The 22388-nt window shown below is 33.5% G+C and overlaps 1 protein-coding gene across 10 annotated transcripts in view; it reads left to right on the top strand.

Annotated features, from left to right (window-relative positions):
- The window catches only part of MICU3 (mitochondrial calcium uptake 3), an 86799-nt gene extending 65091 nt beyond the window's left edge, over positions 1-21708 (top strand). For 6 of the 10 annotated variants that reach the window (XM_078347422.1, XM_035270211.3, XM_008979236.5 and 3 more), the window contains 6 exons: positions 3994-4094; positions 4702-4873; positions 13214-13322; positions 15264-15421; positions 17692-17760; positions 19342-21708. In XM_078347422.1, the coding sequence (XP_078203548.1) occupies positions 3994-4094; positions 4702-4873; positions 13214-13322; positions 15264-15421; positions 17692-17760 (609 nt within the window). In that variant the 3' untranslated portion in view covers positions 19342-21708. The remainder of the gene's footprint in view (positions 1-3993; positions 4095-4701; positions 4874-13213; positions 13323-15263; positions 15422-17691; positions 17761-19341) is intronic. The other 4 variants (XR_013525570.1, XR_013525569.1, XR_013525571.1 and 1 more) reach the window with 1 other exon arrangement.
- The last annotated feature ends 680 nt before the right edge of the window (positions 21709-22388 follow it).

Raw genomic sequence — 22388 nt, 5'->3', positions numbered from 1 at the left:
AAAAGAAATCTTATATCGTGTTCCAAAATAAAATAATTACTTGGGGATTATCTGTTATTACCCTCCCACATTAGAATAATAGTTGAGAATTAACTACAGCTTAGTTACAAGTAATTATAAATCCTTATAGGTTACTGTGAATACCAGTGGAATATAGAATTGTTTATAGTATTTAGCATTTCAGGATTCAATTTGGTTCAGAAAGAAGACTTGGAAATCTATTTGGTAATTATATTTCTTTGTTATTTATTTAATATGTAATTATTGAGATAAAATCTCTAAATATTATAGGGAAACTGGATATTAGCCTTTCACATTCTAGTCTGGAGCTGTTTCTAGCCATAGATTTTTGAAATTACAGTAAAACTCTGTGTCTCCAATTGTGAAACCATATAATGAAAATTTGAGTATCACAGTTAAGACCACTTTGTCACCAAAATCATATATAATAAATTCTTAGCGCAGTATGAGTATATTATGCAACTGTTGAATATATTCTGTCAGTGTCAACATTATAAACACTATTTTGAGTTCTACAGATGAAATTAACATTTTGCTTTAAATTTGCTTTTAATTACATATTATTAGTAAATTTCAGTCGATTATTCAGAAACTTTATTAACAAACTCAAAAGCTTGAAGATTTCCTCCAGCCCTTGGATACCTCATAGGGTTATTATCACATTAATCAATAAAAATATGTTAAAAGAATATTTTAAACCCTTTAATAGTATGATATATTTCATGCAAGTTTATTTTATTATTGATGAAATCATTTTAAATAATTGTTAATCAAAGTAAGATAATGGCTTTTGTATAAATGGCCCATGGGGTTCTATTGTGGCTTTTTCTTCCTTTGTTATGAAAACACCTGAATTCATTGTAACAATGAGCACAAGAATCACAGGGATAAAGTCTCTATTTTTGTCTCAATCCTTGAGTGATTTGGTATGTAACACTGTTAGAACATCAAGGACACTGGTATAGTTTTCAGTGACTGAGCAGTACTCTGTTTCACTAAATGGGAGAAAAGTTTTTCCTGTTTTCATTTTCCAATTTTTTTTCTCTGATGTCATTGTTACTTATGCCTTATTGGATCTGGATTATCTGGATAAATGCAACATACATCTCATAAGATTTTGACGCTGAAAGACTGTTAAGTGAAGATCTGCTCTGCTCAGTGGGCATGAGAAAAACTGGCTGAATGAGGTCATTATTTAAAACCTGAATAAGACAAAGCCATCTCATTTTAGTGTACTATGTCTTGAAAAGGACACCCCACAATGTAAGAAAACATTCTTTAATTATGTTATCTGAATTCACTAACTTTTGGTGTTCCTGTAGCCACTCATTTTGAGGCTTTTTTTTCCCCAGATGTATATAATATTTACTTTCAACATCAAAAAATAAGAGTGAACAATGTAAAAATCGTTTTTTATTAAGATTGAACATTATTATCTTTTCTGTCTTGTCTAGTCCCTTTTCAATGTCCTGAAATATATTTGACAAAAATACATAATAACAGCTAACACTTTACTGAGCATTTGCAGTACCCTAGTCACAGGGCTAAATGCTTTAATGTGTTATCTAATCCTTACCACAACCCTTTAGGATAGATACTATTATTATTCCTTAAGATAGATGAACTTCTCTGAGGTCACTTAAATAATGAGAAGTGTCTGAAAGCCAGCTATCTGACTCTTGAATTCATCCTATTTGCTCACCACAATACTGCCTACTTGTGAAGTAAGCAACTTTTTCAAAAACATTTCCCCCTTCAGATCCCACTCTGTCTCCTTTCCTCCCATCCCATTCCTCAAGCTTCCAGATAGAGGTGAGAGCCTCTATTCTCATGCCGCACTCAGGCATGAAATCACCTCTGACATACTTCTCCCTACTAGTAATTTAAGCTGATAATAAGATAATAAGCTAGATTCTGTTAAATCACAAAAAGAGTGTCTATATTAATGTCAGATTTCTTTTTTCCCAAAAGCTATTTGCATCTTACAACTACTAATAAGAACGTTTGTTTGCTTATATTTTAACTTTATCCTCAAAACGGTTGTTATGGTTAGGATTATTCCCATTTTATAGATAAGAAATCTCAAGGCAAAAAAAAAAAAAAAGAAAGAAAGAAAGAAAAAAAAGTCAGTGACCCAGGTCTCTAATTTTAAATCTTGTTCTCTCTATGAGAGCAGGTTGCCTCTTCAACGTAAAGCTCCTGGGGAAAGTAACGCCTTTGAGAGCCTCTCCAATTATACTAGTCTCCCCTCACTTACGGAGCCCACGTGGCTGGCACCACTAATATTCCTCAACTTTCATAAGAAGCTTTTTCAAGAAAATGCATTTAAAACATAGTATGTGACACTTGGCTACCTGGCTGTATTTTTTTTTCTCCCAGCAAACAGACCAAACCACTATCAGATCCTCAAATAAGTTGGTTATATTATAGAGAACTTCTCAGGTATCCCTGCTACAGAGAATGCTTGGGATTTCTCAGCAAAATAAACTGAGACGTAGTTGTAGAGATCTACCAAACCAATGATAAGGTTACATGCTGGAAATGATTAGGAAAATCTAAACTAAATTACTTAAATATAAATAGAATATTTAGATGATTACTAAAGAATGTCAACCATTTTAGATAATTTAAAGTATAGACACACATGCTGGAGTTTTTAAGAGAAATGTGAGTACTTAGTCACTTTAGAAAAAAGATTTTAATGCATTAAAAGGGGGCATGTGGAGGGCAAATCAGATGTGATCCCTGTTACTCCATGTTATTCATTAAAAGAGAAGAAGTTTGGTCCATGGAGAAAGGAAATAAAGATTCAACAAATGTTATGAAAGATAAAATCACTGTCTTTATGAAACATTTGGAAGAGAGCTATGAGGAATCAAAGAAATATGAAAATTTAGTGTATGGAAGATGGGTGAATGAGACTTTTGATCAACAACTATGGAAGACTGATCCTTCATAGAGAAGTATTTGTTTTCTGTCTTATGTTTCCTATGGGGTACTATCAGGATTCTGGACAAGAAGTAATAAAACTCTGTACCTATCTACAGCTATTTTACTTGAATAAAAAATAGTATTATTTAAACTCTTTTTTTTTTTTCACATTTCCTAGGATGATATATAGGAGAGTTACAATCCTTTGAATTCTATGCTTTTTGTACCTGAGTTTATGAAATGAGTTAATGGCCAACTGAAGAAGGAAGGAAGGGAAGGAAAGAAAAGGAAGGTCTATAAAGCTACATTAAAGGAAGGTGGATGATATTCATAGGCCATTATACTTTATAAGGACTATAACCAAGCAGTTTTAAGAAAATACTTGGAACTTAGTTTATTAACTTGAGTGGGAAAGGAAAAATCATCTGGAATTAATTTTTTATCCATTTGACAAGTTATGTAAGACTTTGAAAAATTATAGATAATATAAATTTCAGTGTCATATTATTACTTTAGTTTTTCTCTTTCCAAACACAGTATCCATTTAAAGTATCATAATTATGGAATATAATGGTTAAAGGAAGCTGTTTTGTGAATCTTGGACCATTCTTGAGTCAGCCCCACATAGTCAATATATCTGAAGAGTTTATCTCTTTTGAACATCATTTAAAAATATATATTTTTCAGGTTAGGAAAATCCAAACTAAATTACTTAATAAAAATAGAATAGATGCTCACTAAAGGATTTCAATTATTTTAGATAATTTAAAAGATAGACTCATATGCATGATTTGAGATTAAACACTTCTTATATCTAAAATGTTTTCAGTACAAAGATCAGTTTCATTCAAAGTTCTATTATTAAAGTGTGAGCTTTAACTATAATTGCATGTATTAATATGCCTGTTTTTCATTCCAATATTAATATATTTACATTCTTGATACTTATATGTTGATAACAAAATCCTTTGAGAGGTATTGGGTATCCTTATTCTGTTTCTTTTGTTGAAGCTAACTTTTAAATTGTGAATTTTTTTTAAGCGTGCAGATGACATCACAAGTTTAGTAACAGATACTACACTTCTTGTACACTTTTTTGGAAAGAAAGGAAAAGCTGAGCTCAACTTTGAAGATTTTTATAGGTGAGCTTATTTTTATATTTTTCTTAAAAATTATTAGCATACTGAAATCAGAAGGTTCTTTAGAAATTGTCAGTACAGGAATACTCACCTCTTTGTTACTTTAATCTTAAATAAGATACTCTTTATAATAAATATTCACATATATCAGTACCTACATACCAGTGGTTATATTGATAATTATAACAGTAAGTTACTGAATGATTTTTTTAAATTCCAGATTTCTAGATTGATTGTTATCTCCTGTATATTGAAAAGAAAGTATGTTTGCAATTTCTTAGTCTCAAGATGCCACGGTGATAATAACAAGTAGTTTTAAGTATCATTGCTACTCCGGAAGTTACTTTTGTTATCCTCATGTTATAGATGAGGAAACTAAACCCCTGAAAAGCTAGGTTATTTGCCCCAGGTGCTGCAGTCATTAAGTGGTAAAGCCTCACAAATCATATGCTCTTTTCATTCTCATTTACAGGGAGGAACATTTATTAATCTTTGTGTCATCATACAATTATTTTCATGTAACCTTTTCTGGGACAGTGAATATTTGATCACTCCTGTTACCATTACTCTCCATTTATCTTTTTCATTCTTTATTACATTTTTGTCATAGATTCATGGATAATCTCCAAACAGAAGTTCTAGAAATAGAATTCCTTTCCTACTCTAATGGAATGAATACCATCAGTGAAGAAGATTTTGCTCATATTCTTCTACGATATACAAATGTGGAAAATACATCAGTATTTTTAGAAAATGTGCGTTACAGTATACCTGAAGAAAAGGTATCTAACCTTTATATTTAGTTGGTTATGTTACTGTTTTGTAATATGTGCCTATAAAACACATTGCCTTTTGTTAGTTCTTTTGCTTCTCTGTGGATTAAAAAATGTCTTAGATGTATTTCATTCTGTGTCCTAAGTGCCCTGGCTACATTTTAATAAATGAATTAATTGTAAATTCTGGGTAGATATCTACATTTTTCTTAGGTATTTTGAAAATCCTTTAGGCTGTTAGCAGTTGTTTTATTCAAATTAACATTATCATTTTTCAGGAGAATTCCACTTAGCTATATGCTTTGACTACTACCAAAACATCACCACATAAAAAACAGTTTATGTTGACATCATTTCTGTCACACTCTATTCCTTTCCATAACACCCTTAATAAAAGGTCATTTGAAGACCACCATTGATGAGTGAGTGATATTATCATCGGCTGAAGTGAAGTTTTTCAAAGAGTTTGGATGGCATGAATGGTTAAGAACCTGGGACAACTGATTGTCTATTTGTTTAGTAACAAAAGTGTTGTCAGCACTTCTGAACAGTTGCATTATCTAGTGGTATTTGAATGCATCATTGCAACCAAATAGAACTAGTGTTACAAGCATGGGATGTTTTAGATCTATTGCCTTCTATTTGTGTTTATACAAGGATCAGGTTAATCATCCAAGAAAAACTTGCAAATAGTTTGACTTTGTTTAGAATGGATACACTGTGACAATGTTAACAATTCTCCATGTCCCCTAAGGAATGAAAAAAAAAAAAGGACTTGATGCATTTGGCAATTAGTTTACCTTATCTCCGAATTAGAGGACTTTTTATCTGTTTCCATGTTAAACTGAATTTTTCCAATTCATAGGTACTTCCCTAAAAATAAATATTGAAATTGTACTACCCGAGTAGTACAGTTTTTCAGCTACTGGAGTATTACTTATGGCCTTGAATCTGCATTTTTTTTTTTGCTTTTACTAAATGGAAATATTAAAATCTGTAACTTAAAAGGTTAAGTTTCTTTAAGTTATATTCAGTTTCTGAAAACTTCCAATTTCTAGAAGTATCTGAAGCATCACAAATGATTACTTTTGAAATGGACAAATTTGCACATGAACCAGAATGAATTGATTCTCATTGATTTATTTTTTCTACATTACCTCATCAATCCTCAGAGCAACCTTCCAGGCTTGACAGCTTTTTTTGACATCTTTCTTTTAGAACAGAAGTTGAGGCTTTCAGGTACTTAGACACTTGTCTAAGAATTCATATCCAAGGCTTTCTAAGCCTGTGATATTCTTTCCACGCTCTACTTTTGTTTTTCCCTTCCTTCCACCTACTCTTTCCTTTCCTTCCATCTCATCTTCTCTCCAGAAGAATAATAGCTACTAATATTTGAATAGCACTTTAGATTTTTAAGTTACTTTCATTTTCATTTGTTTACATAGCAGATATTTATTGAGCATCTACTATTTACTTGCCTTTATTCTAACCACTGGGGTTAACATAAGCAAAATCCTTCTCTCGTGGAAATATATCTTCGTGGAAAGACACAGTAAACAAGTGAAAAAATGACATACTTACAGATACTGATAAATGTTATCAAGGAGAGCAAGACTCATGGGGACTGGAACAGAAGGTAGACTGTCAGGAAGAGCTTTGCTGAAGAGTTAAGAGGTAGCTTTTGTGAGGAATAAGCTATGGAAAGTTCTGGGTAAAGAGTCTTCCAGGCAGAGGTAACAGCAAATACCAAGGACCTGAGGACAGAGAAGCTTAGTTTATTTGAGAAAATGCCAAAAAATAAAGTAAGTGGACAGGAAAATTGGAGGAGATGAGTAAGAAGAGGTAGATACGGGTCAAATCTTTTAAGACTCTGTAGGCTAAGGTAAGAAGTTTAGATTTTATTCGAATAGTGACTCTAAGAGTAATGAGAAGCCACTCAGCAAACTGCCTCACTTCCTATTTTTGTAAGTAAAATTGTATTGGAACACAGCCATGCTCATTCATTTAATATATTGTCTGCAACTGTTTTTGTACCATGATGGTAAAGTTGAGGCAACAGAGGCCATGTAGTCAGCAAAAATGAAAATATTTACTCTCTGGCCCTTTAGGGAAAAAGCTTGTGTACCTTGCTTTAGAGCATAGGCATGATGCTCATTCAAAAAATATTTATTCAGCAAGTATTGACAACCAACTATGGCACTCAGATGTGGTCTAGTTCATGCGCCAGATAAAATCTGATTCATGTTTCAAAAGATATCTTGGCTGCTACATAACAGAATAGATTTTAGGTGGCCTGCCTTTGAAAGGAATAGACAGCTTAAGGTACTGTTATAGGTGCTCAGGCAATAGATAAGCATGGCTTGGACCAGGGTAAGAATAGGGAAAAGGGGCCAGATATTGATTGGATCATTTAAAAAGTAGAGCTGATAGTACCTGTTCATGGATTATAATTCAGTATAAGGGAAAAAGGAACTGTGAAATCCTAGGGCTTTGGCTTGAACCAGAAGTTGAACCAGTGCCATTTGCTGAGCTAAGCACAATCATGAATTTAGGGTTAGGAGGGAATCAAGAGTTTTATTAGGGACCAGTTATATTTGAGATTTTAAATAGATATCTGAGCGAATAATTAAGCAGGCCAGTTGGATATGTGAATGTAGCAGTTAAGGGTGCAGGCAGGACTACTGATTAGTAGTCCTTAGTGTATGAACTTCCACATTGTCTCCAGCTTAAACTTCTCCCCCGCATTTCAGGCATTTACACCATACCGCCTAGTCAGCATCTCCATTTGAAGATCCAGTAGATATCTCAGACTTAATGGTTGCAAACGTGAACTTCTGATCATTCCCATAAAACTTGTTCCACAAACCATCTACCCTGTTTCAGTTCATAGAAACTCCATTCTTCTTAATTCTTGTGGCCAAAATTTTGGATTCCCTCTTTTCACATTCTACATAAAATCAGTCCATCAACAAATCCTACTGATAATACCCATATCAGAATTTAACCACTCTTAGCCACCTCCGCTGCTACCACCCAAGTCACCATTCTGCCTGGATTATTGCACTTGCCTCCCGGGTCATCCTTCTGCCTCCGACTTTGCCTCCCTGCAATCTGTTCTGCATTTAGCATTTACAGAAATGCTTTTCACTGTAATTTAGATCATACCACAGTAAGATCTCCATTCTTCTAAAAGTAAAAGCCAAAATCCTTACAGTGGATCCTACACACACTGCTCCCTCATTACCTTTGACCTCACTTTTTATATTCTGATCCTCCTCACTCACTCTGCACCAGCCACAGAAACTCTGTTTCTCACATCTTCTCGCTTGTGGCTTTTGTATATGTTGTCCTCTCTATGCTATTTCTCAATGATGCCTACCGTTTCTAACCTAAAATGTAAAGAATAGCCTATTATATGAATAATATATAACCTATTATGTAAATGATACTCCCTCTCCTGGCATTCTCTATTCCTTCCTACCTTAATCTGTTTTTATTTCCATCGCATTATCATATTCTAACATACCATATAATTTGCTTATTTCCTTATTCAAATATATTTTATGTATATGTATGCATATCTATATTACATTGAACTCCCTGTTAATTGATGGATAGCTGGTATTTTAAAATGTAGAACTTAAAGCTTATTTGTTTTTATGAATTTTACCTACAGATATATTCACTTAGGATGAAATGGCACATGTACAAGGTTATTCACTATAATGTTGTTTGTAATAGCAACAGATTGGCAACGCCTAAATGTCTTTCAGAAAGTTGCTGATCAAATATGTCATGATATATCTATAGAATGGATTAAGGTGCAGCTGAAAAGAGATCAAGAAAATTCTTTACTAGTGTAGAACTATCTCCGAGATACCGTAAGTGTGAAAAGAGCATGATTTAGAGCCATTTGTAGCGTATAAAAAGCTTATGCTAACTCTGGAAGAATTCACAGAACTAGAAATTGGTTCCTCTAAGGAAAGAAACTACATGGCTAAGGGTGGAAGGGAAATTTTGTGCTATACGATCTCTTGTGCCTTTTGAATTTTGAACAAGTGAATATATTGCCATATTAATAAAAAAATTTAAATGCCATAGGACTAGGTAAACTTATCTAGGAAATAATGTAGATAGTGACCAGAGGGATGGAAAGATGGCTTTTCATCATAACCACATAATGCAAATATTAATAAGAAAGTAGTATAATTATTGTTGTTAAGCTTTAAGGAAATGGATATTCAGAAAGATTTAACTGGCTTATCTTAGGTCATTCAGCCAGTAAAATTTAGAGTTTGGATTTATTTCTCCTAACCTTTTAAACTCATTTATTTTTCTAAAAGTTATCATATAGTTGCCATTTATATCAGTTACCAATAAACTTTGAACAGTGTATACATAGTGGCATAAGTTATGGGATCAGCATGAATTTTGTGCTGAAAGCAAACATGGCTTATACACACTTGAAAGTCCCGTAAGACCATGTTTTCTGAATGTCTATTTGTATTTAGTCAGTAGTATATTGTAATGATTTATTTGGAGTTTTCGAGTTGGTCTTTTCCTCTTTCTACTGTTGTGTGTGTGTTTTTTATTTTGTTGAGGTAAAATTTGTGTAACATCAAATTAACCATTTTAAACTGAATAATTTAGTGGGATTTATGAATTCACAATATTGTATAACCACCACTTCTGTCTGCTTCTAAAACATTTTTATCATACCAAAACAAAGCCCCATATCTATTAAGCAGTCCCTTGCCATTTCCGTCTCTCCTCAGTCCCTGGCAGTCATCACTCTGCTTTCTGTCTCCATAGATTTACTTATTCTAGATATTTCACGTAAATGGAATCACACAGCATATAACCTTTCTGTTTGCCTTCTTTCATAGTATTTTAAAATTATTCACTTTTATTTAGTTTTTTTAAGAAACGGGGTCTTTCTCTGTCACCCAGGCTGGGGTGCAGTGCAACCATAGTTCACTGCAGCCTTCAACTCCTTGGCTCAAGTGATCCTCCCACCTTGGTCTCCCAAGTAGCTGCCTGCCTGGCTAATTTTTTTTTTTTAGAGACAGGGTTTTGGGTTTTTTTTTGCCTAGGCTTGTCTCAAACTCCTGACTTCAAGTGATCCTCCCACCTTGGCCTCCCAAAGCAGTGGAATTACAGGGGTGAGCCACCATCCCTGGTCTGATAGTATTTGTGAGGTTCGTCCACATTGTAGCACATATCAGTATTTTATTCTTTGCTATGGCTGAATAATAATTTTCATTTTATGTACATACTATAATTTGTTTATCCATTCATCCTTCCATAGACATTTGGGCTATTTCCACCTTTGGCTATTGTGAGTAGTGCTGCTATGAATATATGTGCACATGTAGTTTTGATTTGTATTTCTCTAGGGAATAATTATATTCATTATCTTTTAATATGCTTATTGGCCATTTCTTTGGGGAAATTAATTTTCAAGTCCTTTGCCCATTTTTAAATTAAGTTGTTTATCTTTTTGTTACTGCTTTGTGCATCTTCTTTATATAAACTGGATTCTAGAGCCTTATCAGATACATGATTTGCAGATATTTTCTCCCATTTTGTGGATTATCTTTTCACTTTCTTTTTATTTATTATTTGTTTTTAATTTTTTTCTACAGAGAGGGCCTTTACTCTCTTGCCCAGGCAGGATTGCAATGGCACAATCATGCTCACTGCAACCTCAAATTCCTGGGCTCAAGTGATCCTCCTGCCTCAACCTCCCAGGTAGCTAGGAGTACAGGCCCATGCTACCACACCCAGCTAATTTTGATAATGTTCATTAATGCACATGCTTTTAGTTTGATGAAGTTTAGTATATCTGCTTTTATTTTGTTCCTTATGTGTTTGGTGTCATAATTAAGCAGCTGTTGCCAATTCAAGGTCATGAAGTTTTGTGTGGTTATTTTCTAAGACTTACAGCTTTACCTATTAAATTTAGATCTTTGATCTGTTTTGAGTTAGTTTTTATAGGTGGTATGAAATTAGGGTCTAGCTTCTTTCTTTTGTGTGTGGATATCCAGTTGTCATAGCACCATTTATTAAAGAAACAGTTCCTTCCCCAATAAATGGTATTTTTGACATCTGTATTAGTCCATTTTCACACTGCTATAAAGAGATGTCTGAGACTGGGTAATTTATAAAGGAAAGAGGTTTAGTTGACTCAGTTCCACATGGCTGGGGAGGCCTCAGATAACTTACAATCATGGCAGAAGGCAAAGGAGAAGAGAGAGAAAACAAGGCAGCAGGAGAGAAAGAGAGAACACACAGGAAAAACTGTCATTTATAAAACCATCAGACTTATTAGAATTCACCCACTATCAGCATGGGGGGAACTGCCCCCATAATCCATTCACTTCCCTCCCTCAATGTGTGGGATTATAGGTCCCTCCCTCCCTCAACTTGTGGGGATTACAATTTAAGATGAGATTTGGGTGAGGACACAGAGCCAGACCACATCAACATCCTTATTGAAAGTGAGTTGACCACAGATATTTGGGTTTATTTCTGTATTCTCAGTGCATGTATTTTTTGATGCTTTCAACTTTTGAGTTATCATTGTTTTATTTTAGCATACAAGCTACTTCTTTTCACCTTATTTCTAACGGAAAATTCCATTCAAGTCCTGATGGTTTATTCCAGTAGTGATTCTGGGGGCGAGGATGGTAAAGAGAAGAAATGGCCACACCTTTTTTCTCTGTCCCTCTCCCCGACTGTCTGTTCCTCTCAGCCATTAAGAAACATTGCTTCAAATATATCCCTCAAAATAAATGTTCCATTTGTTATTTTATAATTTTGTATTTCTAAACACAAAGTATTTAATCTATACCAAAAGAATGATTGTATGGTTCTGAATTTGACCTGTCTTTCCAAACATGAGAACCATGTGTTGAAAAATCTAAAAGTTCAGAAGTTCAACATTGTAGTCTGTCATTTTTAAATTTATTTCTTAATTTCAAGCCTGCCTCCCAATATATTGATTTTTTCCCTTTATTTAAAAATATCCCATCCTCGTGTGTATTACACCTACCAACAGTAGCCTGTCTCCCAGAGACTGCTGTAATTTTAGCAGGTCACAGCATAAACTGGTGCAGAACCACAATAGTGACCAGTTGTTTTTTTTTTTTTTTCGGCAACAAGCTCTCCACATCAAGACAAACTTTCTGGTAGAGTCCTCCTGACTGATTCAAACATGATGGGTGGGATAGGGTCACAAAGCAGGATTCAGGATTGGAATGGTCATAAATGAATATAAGGAAAGAGGAAGTAAAAGACGTGAGGAGAAAAGACAGTAAGGATCTCATGTTGCAAGTACAAGATGAGTTGTTAATTGAAGTAACATATACCAAAAGTTGGGTGTTTGGGTAAAAATCTTTGATCTAATCAGCAGCTGGCTTATATGAAACTAGACCCCTGTGGTTCTTTCCCTGGCCTTCCAACATGGCCTTGTTCGTGTCCCTTCCTTGTTCACCCTCCTATTAAACTAAGAATTTGTTAGGTCTAAACTCAGCCTTCTGCTCTTCTGTCTTTCTCAATTACATTAATTTCCTGAGAACAAACACATTAACTAAATGCACCTTCTCTTGTCCAAATATGTATTCTCTGAGATAAATTATACTTATTTAAAAGACTTTCCCTATTCAACTGAAGTAACACCAATGGCAATAATTGCAGTTTATACACATGACATTCCAGAAGAGGCCACCCTGACTACCAGTCCTTTACATGAGCCCACACCACCCTAGTGTGGAGGCGCCCAGAACTGTCTCTCTGAGGTCACTGCACTTCCTGCTGCTGCCCTGGCAGTGCTATAGTGACAGGAGCAAGTGTGAATAGGCTACGTTGACTCGGAGTCAGCACTTTGATTTTGCATTGTCATTATAAAGATATTCGTCATCTAATGCTGAATCACATTTGAGTAGTACATATGGAGGGGGAACTTTATTTTTTGGCTTTTTTTGTTTTTTTTCTTTATTATCGTATTTACTTTAAAGGTTAAAAAAATCAGGTCTCAAATAGAGGATTTGCAAAATTGAAACTGTTTAATTCTTTTTATTGGCACTTTTTTTTGGAATTTTGTGCTGATATGACAGTGTTTAAAAAATATTTTCCCTATTATTGTAATGGTAGCAGCACTACCCAGTGAAAGTAAGTCTGAGTGAATTTTACCTGCCAGTTGGAGAACAGCTTCAAAATGTGGCCTGGAAATGTTTAGCTGCAAGATACATTGCAAAGGCTTAATCTGTTTATTTCTCTTCTGTGTTGATACTTATTTTAATAAGTTTGGCAATGCTAAATGTATTTTCATTTATTTTCCCAATACAGGGCATCACATTTGATGAATTCAGGTCATTTTTCCAGTTTTTAAACAACCTAGAAGACTTTGCAATAGCTCTGAATATGTATAACTTTGCAAGTCGTTCCATAGGGCAAGGTAAGTAATGATCTACAAAAATTAAAGAAAAAAAATCCTACATTGTTTCTAGAGATTTTGGAACTAATTAATTAAATGTGACATATCACGTATCAACTTGTGTGTGAAAGTCTGGTGTATACTTTCAGTGACAAATCAGTTCTAGTACTTAAAACAGTCATGAGGAAGAAACCTCATGGCCACTGGGTGACACTGAGGGACTTGTGTCTACCTATGGAAGAGCCAGCTGATCATGCCCTATTCTCACAGGATGGATTTATTTTGCTAATTTAGTGCCTGCTGACTCAGAAACTGGAATTTTCCTCAGCAGAGCCACCTCTTAGCCATGGACTTACATTAACCAACTAACCTGTAAAATTGAGCATCAGTTTTGGGTAATTTTTCAAAGAAATACAATGGTCACTGAATTCAGAATGCTGGTGTCCTCAGAGCCAGCTGTCTTAACAGCCTGTAGGTTAGCCTGTAGAAAAAGCCAAGTCTTTTTCCTAGGATGCTGTGGCTGTGATCATCCTCCCTCCCCTCATGGCCATGTCCTTTTTAAAAATTCTTGCCATATGGGGACTTGGTTTATCTTTAAGGTGATATACCTGTCTCTGCCATAATTGAGTATATGTTCATGCACAAGCTTAAATCCCAGAGGACAGTTTTTGTTTATTTATTATTATGGTCTAGAGAGAAGCCAAACTGCAGTCCCTAAGTACTGACGAGAATTATCTCTTTCCCAAGAACATAGATACTGATTTCATTATATGGCCTTATTCATTTATTCGTTGAATAAGAGAAACCCAAAAAATGTTATGTTTTACCCTTCCTGTAGTCTAGATGTTCAAATAAGGCATCTTCTCAACCCATTGTAGTGTTTTAAAGCCAAAACCTTTGGGAACTCCACCTCTACAGGCCAGCCTTTACTGCCATGATAAACCTAATCAGTGTGTAAAGAAACGAATCAATATCTGGTTACTGGGTTAGAATGGAAAAGTTGTTCTTTTTTTAGAACTGAGAAATGGAAAAAAAAATTGATGGTATCACCTGTCTTGCAGGCGCTAAAAATACGTCCATCCCTTTTTGCTACCACAAGTATCTTTATTCAAATTATTGCCTCTTAAAAGGAATATTCCTGTAGTCACCAAAGTGGCAATCCTGCTACTAGCTACTTTCCACTTTGATGTTTCGTACTCACCTGACAGAATAATTTTTCTTAAAAAAGTAACTTTTCTATGACACATCTGCAGTGGAAAACTTACATTTTCCAGTTGCCTATTGAAGAATGTTCTGGCTCCCTGCCTCAGAGTCTTTGTGCAGAGATTCTCCAGATACTAGATGTTCCCAGCTCCACCCAGACCAGATTCACTGCTTTCTGAACATGTTTTGTGCCCTCCCACCTCCCCGCATACCTTAGTTCATTCATGTCATCTCATCTACCATTTCTGTCATCTCTATGAGCTGAAATTATCCTTTTGCATTCAGCTCAAAGACAAAAATCACAGCCTTTTCCTAACCACTGCCTTTCTCTCCCTGCTCTATGCTACACACAGCAGTGATCACTCATCTCCAGATTTTCATAGCACTTTATTGGTACATTTTGTGTGGCCCTGTGCATTGTGGCCCTGCAATGGGCAAGGGTCTCATCTCCCATCTGAACTGTAAGTTTCTTGAAAACCTATTCATCTTAGTAACTTCTGAAGTATCTGTCACCAATAGTAGGTGCTCATTAAACATTTATTGAATATGCATGCATTATTAACCTGAGCTGCTTGGCTCTTTTCATTTAAACCCCCAAAATATGTGTTACCTAAAAGACAGCATGATTAATGAAAAGTCATGTGTTACAACAGATCATGATTCACATTTAGAAAACAACCTTTTTACAACCTTTCTGGTAATTAACACATATTATAAAAATATAACAGTCTGTTCTTTTCCTATGCAACATTTATCTAGATGAATTTAAGCGTGCCGTCTATGTAGCTACTGGACTCAGACTTTCACCACATTTGGTGAATACTGTCTTCAAGATTTTTGATGTTGACAAAGATGATCAATTAAGTTATAAAGAATTTATTGGAATTATGAAAGACAGACTCCATAGAGGATTCCGGGTAAACCTACACATTTTAGACCTATTGATATCCTTTTAAAGTCTGAGGGAAATAAATCCATCTAAGTTGAGAAATAACTTACCTTGATTTCTTAAGGATATAAACATGAATGCTTTATTTGAAAAGAAAAAAAACATAGGCCTTAGTGCCCTTAAGAAAAACATTTCTTGAGGTGATAAAAGAGAATGCTTTTTAAAAAAATGTAAAATCAGTTTGACCTTATAATAATTTATTTTCATATTCAATTAATCTAATGTCTTCATCCTAGTTTATGGAGGAAATGCGTTGCCAAATGTTTTCAGAAAATTTAGTCTGCATGTTAGCTTTTCAGACTTGTTACTATACAAATAAATATCACTATTTGTCATTTTATTTTATTTTATTTATTCCTTTAGAGACAGAGTCTTACTCTGCCACCCAGGCTGGAGTGCAGAGGCATGACCACAGCTCACTGCAGCCTAGAACTGCTGGGCTCAAGTGAGCCTCCTGCTTCAGCCTCCCAAGTAGCTGGGACTATAGGTGCATGCCACCATGCCTGGGCATAATTTATAATTTTTTTTTAAAGTAACAACCAAAACTGCTTTTTAAAAGTGCATTTAGAATGTCCTCCCAGCAAAATAAGTGTGTGAGCTGATGGATTTGTTAATAAGTTTGATATAATCATTCTGCTATATCAAAACATCACATTTACCCCATAAATACATATTTATATACTATTATTTATAGATTAAAAATTAAAAAATGACTCTGGACTGTTGCCCTGGCTGGTGTTGAACTCCTGGACTCAAGCAATTCTCCTGCCTTGACCTCCCAAAGTACAAAGATTACAGGCATGAGACACTGACCTGGCCACTATTCCTCATTTTAGATGAGACAGATTTCCTCTAGGCAACTTGAGGCCCTTAAGTCACTGCCTAGTCAGTACTTTTTAATATGAAAAATAAGTTAACATTTTTTTGTCTATTGAAATCTTATAGTAAAAATATAATTACCTGAAATTCAGTGATTTTCCCCCCAAAAAACATATTTTAAAGCTAGAAATACAGTATGAATAAATGTGTACGTATCTAATGTATTATGAATATCCACAAATAGAAGAAGAGAAAAAAAATCTATTAAAAGTAAGAGCTAGAATATTCAATATTCCCTCTGTCAAGAAAGAATATCCTTAAGTTTTATACTTTTTTTTTTTTTTTGAGACGGAGTCTTGCTCTGTCGCCCAGGCTGGAGTACAGTGGTGCGATCTTGGCTCACTGCAACCTTTGCCTCCCGGGTTCAAGCAGTTCTCTTGCCTCAGACTACTGAGTGGCTGGAATTACAGGCAGGCACCACCACACCGGGACTACTTCTTTGCATTTTTAGTAGAGACGAGGTTTCATTATGTTAGCCAGGCTGGTCTGAAACTTCTAGCCTCAAGTAATCTGCCTGCCTCGACCTCCCAAAATGTTGGGATTACAGGCGTGAGCCACCACACCAGCCAGTGTTATACATTTTAAAAGAGAAAAGGTTATATATACAAAAATTCAAGATTCATCTTAGACAATGATTTTAAAGATTTTTAATGACTTTTAAGTCCAAGCTGCGTGAGTAAAGATGCTGTGTACTTAACTGCCACCTAGTGGTTAGCTGTTAACATCTTAGATGATGCCAGAAGTACCTGAAACAACGTATGAAAATGATTTATTTTGCCTCAAAAATTTTAGAGTAGCAAGATCAAATTAAATATAAACTATGGTACAAATGTGTGACACTATTGCTCTCTTGATGGTTGTGTTTTTATTTTTATTTATTTATTGCATACCTGTGGCCTTTAACATTTTATTTGCATTTGCACATTTTTTATTTTTAATCAACAAATAATAGTATACAAATATGTATTTATGGGGTAAATATGATGTTTTGACATATATATGTAGTGAAAAGACTATATTAAACTTATTAACAAATCCATCAGCTCGCATACTTATTTTGTTGTTGTGAGAACATTTTAAGTGTGCTTTTTAAAAGCAGTTTTAAAATATGAAATATGTGATTTCTAACTGTGATCACCTTGCTATGCAATAGATCTGAAAAACATATTCCTCCTGTCTAACTGAAACTTTGTATCCTTTGGTCAACTTCTCCCTCTCCTCCCCAATTCCCAGCCCTCGAGTAACTAACATTCTACTCTCCATTTGTATGCGTTTGACTATTTAGATTCCACATATAAGTGAAATCACACTGTATTTGTCTTTCTGTACATTTGCACACTTTGCTGTTCTATTTTACAGGGTTATAAAACAGTCCAGAAGTATCCCACTTTCAAATCCTGCCTGAAGAAGGAACTTCATAGCAGATAAGTATGTTCACTTCTATTTGTCTAAATATATTCAATAACAATAGGAATCATAATTTATTTTTCTGTTATAATGTTTAGAAAATAGCTGAAAGAAATAGAATTATCTAATTTATTTTTAATTTTTAGGTCATTAGAGCATCTTGATTGACAGATTTTAAGTTAAATATAAAGTTTTGTATGTGAGCAGACCCAATGTAAGAAATCCAAATTGGAATTTTTAAATATAGGATAACTAGCACCCAAAGAATATTTGTTACTGTTTTTTAGGATTGTGATTCTGAGCATCCACAGAAAATAACAGCTTATTTTTTTAGTTATTTTAGTTGGCTGGCACTATGTTAAGTGTTCTTCCACAGGTAGTATCTCATTTAATTCTCACAGATATCCCATTTAAACAGCAGAGAAAAATCAGTGTTTAACAAGTACCTTGTCTAGGATAACTTGCTAGTCAGCGGAAACCCAGGATTTAAGCTTCATTCTATCTTATTTATTACTTCCAATTTATTGCATCTTATTATTCTTTATCACATACTATCTATTATTTATGATCCAAAGAAATGTGCCAGACATATTTCCAATCTCCAAATAAGGTTTTTTTTTTTTTCTTTCAAAAGTCAAGTGTAGCTATAAAATTTTGGTCAGTTTGGGGTTTTGATTAGTTAGATTTTTGCAATGGAGATTTTATTGTTTATTTTAAAATGCTTGCAAGTATATTCACATTTATGTTTCCTGCTGTTTTTCTCAAGCTTGAAGCGTGTGTGTGTGTGTGTGTGTGTGTGTGTGTATATATATATATATATATATATATATATATATATATATAGAGAGAGAGAGAGAGAGAGAGAGAGAGAGAGAGGGAGGGAGAGGGAGAGAGAGAGAGAGAGAGAGAGCGATGTTTCCCAAAGTGGTTCCTCAGCACATCAATCTTTAAAAAAAAAAAAAAGAGTTGCTTAATCAAGTTTAAGAAAGATAATAAAAGTGGTTAAATAAGTTTCTTCCCCATAGAGGGTATTGATCGTAATATGCTACTATTCATTTTGTGTCGCTAAAAGGAAATGGCAGTATTCAGCATTTTGCAGATTAGGTTTGAGATCTAGTGTTTTATGGAACCCATTTTGGGAAGTATTCGTCTAAAATGTTTAGAGGCAAGCAGGCTTATTTATTTTTTAAGGTGGTAACTGTTGTAGGTGAGTTAACAAAAGAAGTCAGGTCTTCCTAATCTCCATTTTAAGGACTTTTAAACTACTTTTTGAATTCTTAAATTAAACAACAAAAAAAGTAGGACTATTCCACACAGATAGTGTTCCTGACCAGCTCGTAGTAGTATCACACTGGCACTATTGATTCTAATAGTGCACAGAGCCATACCTGGAAGTGGCTACCTTTTTCTAAGCCTAAGACTGAGGATTAGCCCAATTACTAAACAAAACACTCAGCTTTTAAGTATTTGTGTCTTATATTTTATGTGGGTATTTTTATTGAATTCCTTACTGTTTCATGTTATAAGAATATTTGATTAATGCCATCACCTCAGAATTATATCCTAAATAAATATGGCTTTTGTGTTACTTTTTTTAATTAGATACTCCTAAAACAAAGTTTAAAGGATTACTATCTGGCAAATAACCAGAAGCAAAATTTTCAGAGTGGAAAGCAGGTCTGAGATCAGAACAAGTAAAGAATGAAGGAAAAGGTGAATGCTGTGAAGTTGATATTTTTTCCTGGAACTGAATTCTTAAACATAAAACAGATAAAATGCATCTTGATACTACAAATGTTATATATATAAAATCAAGTTGAGTTTTTGCCTTGATTTGCTGAACTCTGCACTTTTTCATTCCCTTCAGAAGTATGTAGATACTTCCAGTGACTACATATGTAGTACATATGTACGTAGGTACTTTCAATATTATTTATTTATTTATTTATTAGAAATTGCCTCATTTCAAAATAGTTTTTAATTCATGGAATGTTGATCGCCTAAAAACAAACATCGTATTTTCTTTGGTTTTGGACTGTGAACTTATTTTTGCAGATGAATATTGCTTGAGATTTATAAGACCTTTAGAATTGTTATTAAATTCCTGTTATTTGCCCAGTTTTTAATTACATTGAGATGATTTTGAAAACAAATAGAAATTAAGCTACTCTATAAAACAATTGTTTACATGTACTTTTAACTTTTAAAAGTACTTAATTAACATATGTTGTTTGACTTGTATAAAGTTTTTAAAAATTTTTGTTCATTTGCCAAAGTCAACAGAATGTCTGTTATTCTTTTATGTATACAGTAAGAAAATTTAAAGTGTAGAATTTTTCTCCCCAAAAGTCATGTGTTCATAGTAGAAGCAGTGGTAGTTGTAATGGTAATCATTGTCCTTGTCATTATCTTCTTAAACGTTGAAGCTACTCCTAATTGTAGGTGGTACATGTTAATAAAACTAGTAAAAATAATGTCTTACACGCTGTAACTTATTGCATATTGTTAATATATGTCTAGCATCAAATGAGTATTGTAAAAGACTAATATAAAATGGTTTAGAAGACTGATATATATATATTAAGTAGAAGCTAATATTTTCCTTCTTGCAAAAGGACCACATGCAAAAGTGATGCTAAACAGCCAGTAATAATAATTTAAATATAATTTATTATTTCAAAAAAATATGTCTTAAAAGGGAAAATAAAACCTTTCTGTTGAATCACAACAAAATTATATTTTTACATAGAAAAACAATTTGATAATCCTTAATAGAAATTTATTCAATTAAAAATGCTTAGGTTATACAAGGATACTATACAAAAATAGAACAATTAATCTAAATCAATATATTTACATATTGCATGTGGAAGTTCATTTATCTTCCTTTATAAGACATATTTAATGTAAGTTACATACACTCCAACTATTACTTTGCTTTTACATATAAAAATAGCACTGACTTTGTTTTTATAAGTTATTAAATGTGAAATTGATCTGCATCAGCTTATTTATAAAAGTAATGTTATTTCCAAGAAGATGTTACTATTAGTATTAATTTTGTATGTTAGACTTTTTACATTCTTTATCTGATATTATTTATTACAATAATTTGAGAATATATTATTCATAAGTACAAGGATCCCATATAGTATAATAATTAAATTTCACCTGCTTTGAAAGTTGATTTAATTGATTTATGAAATGAAATGCCTACCCACTCATATAACATACCCCAGGTCTATTTTACCTTACACTGAATGTTCTCAATATGATTTGGTACCTAAAGTAATTGAAAAAGATGCAGTTTCCTTTAATTCTTGACTGTAAGTTATACTTTCTTCCATACCTGGAAAATCCTGCAAATATAGTGTAAAAATTAAATTGCCCCATTAAAATCCTTTATAATTCTGTCATTCTCCCAAGGAATAATACCATAGTACATATGCAATCTTTATTTTATTCCTTATTGCTTATCAGAGTGAGTGGATGAAAACATTTGTAAGACTGCAACATAATATTAAAATGTAAATAAATAAATATTCTGATCAATTAAAATAGAAAAGAAAGTGGTAAATTACAGTGATGCCTTTCATATTATCACTCTTGAACTGTATCATCTATAAAATGAGTGATAAAAATATCTCACTGAATTGTGGCTTATATCAATTTAAAATTTATTAATGATTTGAAAATAATATGTACTAACTACATGTATGCTGTTATTGTCAGTGTTTCCTTCTACAGACTGTTCTTTGGAAAAATTAAGTTATACTTAAAATTAACATTAAACTTTTTACAGAAGGCATACATGATAAACAGTTTATGGTACTTTTCAGAATCATTTCATAGTAAGAAATTTATTTAGCTTAACTTCCAATTTACTGTTCTTATTATAAATTGTAAAGCAACCTGTCTTGCATTCTTATATTATCTTAAAATAAATATTCCTGCCCTTGAATCAAGAAACACTGTATTTGGCTTTCATATGTATCTATGAACTAATAATGACTTTCTGAAAATGTTACCTTCAAACTTTGGATTTGGACATCTTATTGGTTACTAAACCTCTTTTGATCTTATTCCCTCCTCTGAGGCAACATACCAGTGACATTTATCTCATCAACACCTTTGTGGGTAAGTAAATCACAGAGCTATAAAGACACTCAAAGTATATTATAGGAATTACTAAATTGCAGAACTGTGGTCGTTGGTACTGGAAACCTTTTCAGAAAGTTTATATGTGACTTAATGGAGTATTAATTTTGTAGGTATCAATTTACTAAGACCACACCTAAAAATGTTTCAAAATATACTCGTTATTATCCTACTTACTATAGCTATTAACTTACAATAGTAAGTTAACATTTCTTATGTTTACTTTTTAAGAAAAGCACATTTTTAAAACTTAGGATCCCAGTCTGGTAAAAGTGGGAATAAATCATGAAGATCATGTATTGGGTGAATATATTCACCAAATCTAGAAGTAGACTACTTCTTGAAGTGGGAAGAGATGGTTTGAAGAAAAAATAAAAGTAGAATGGTGATTGTAAATTTGTGGAGCTACCACGCAGTTTAGGCTTGTATGGTAGGACTGGAGAAGGAATTAATTGATCAAGGAACATCAGTGGGAATCAGTTACTGGGTTA

Source organism: Callithrix jacchus, chromosome 13 (genome assembly GCF_049354715.1).
Source record: "Callithrix jacchus isolate 240 chromosome 13, calJac240_pri, whole genome shotgun sequence".
Taxonomy (NCBI): domain Eukaryota; kingdom Metazoa; phylum Chordata; class Mammalia; order Primates; family Cebidae; genus Callithrix; species Callithrix jacchus.
Note: the sequence above shows the minus strand (reverse complement) of the source record. Positions and strands in the feature narration are given on the sequence as shown.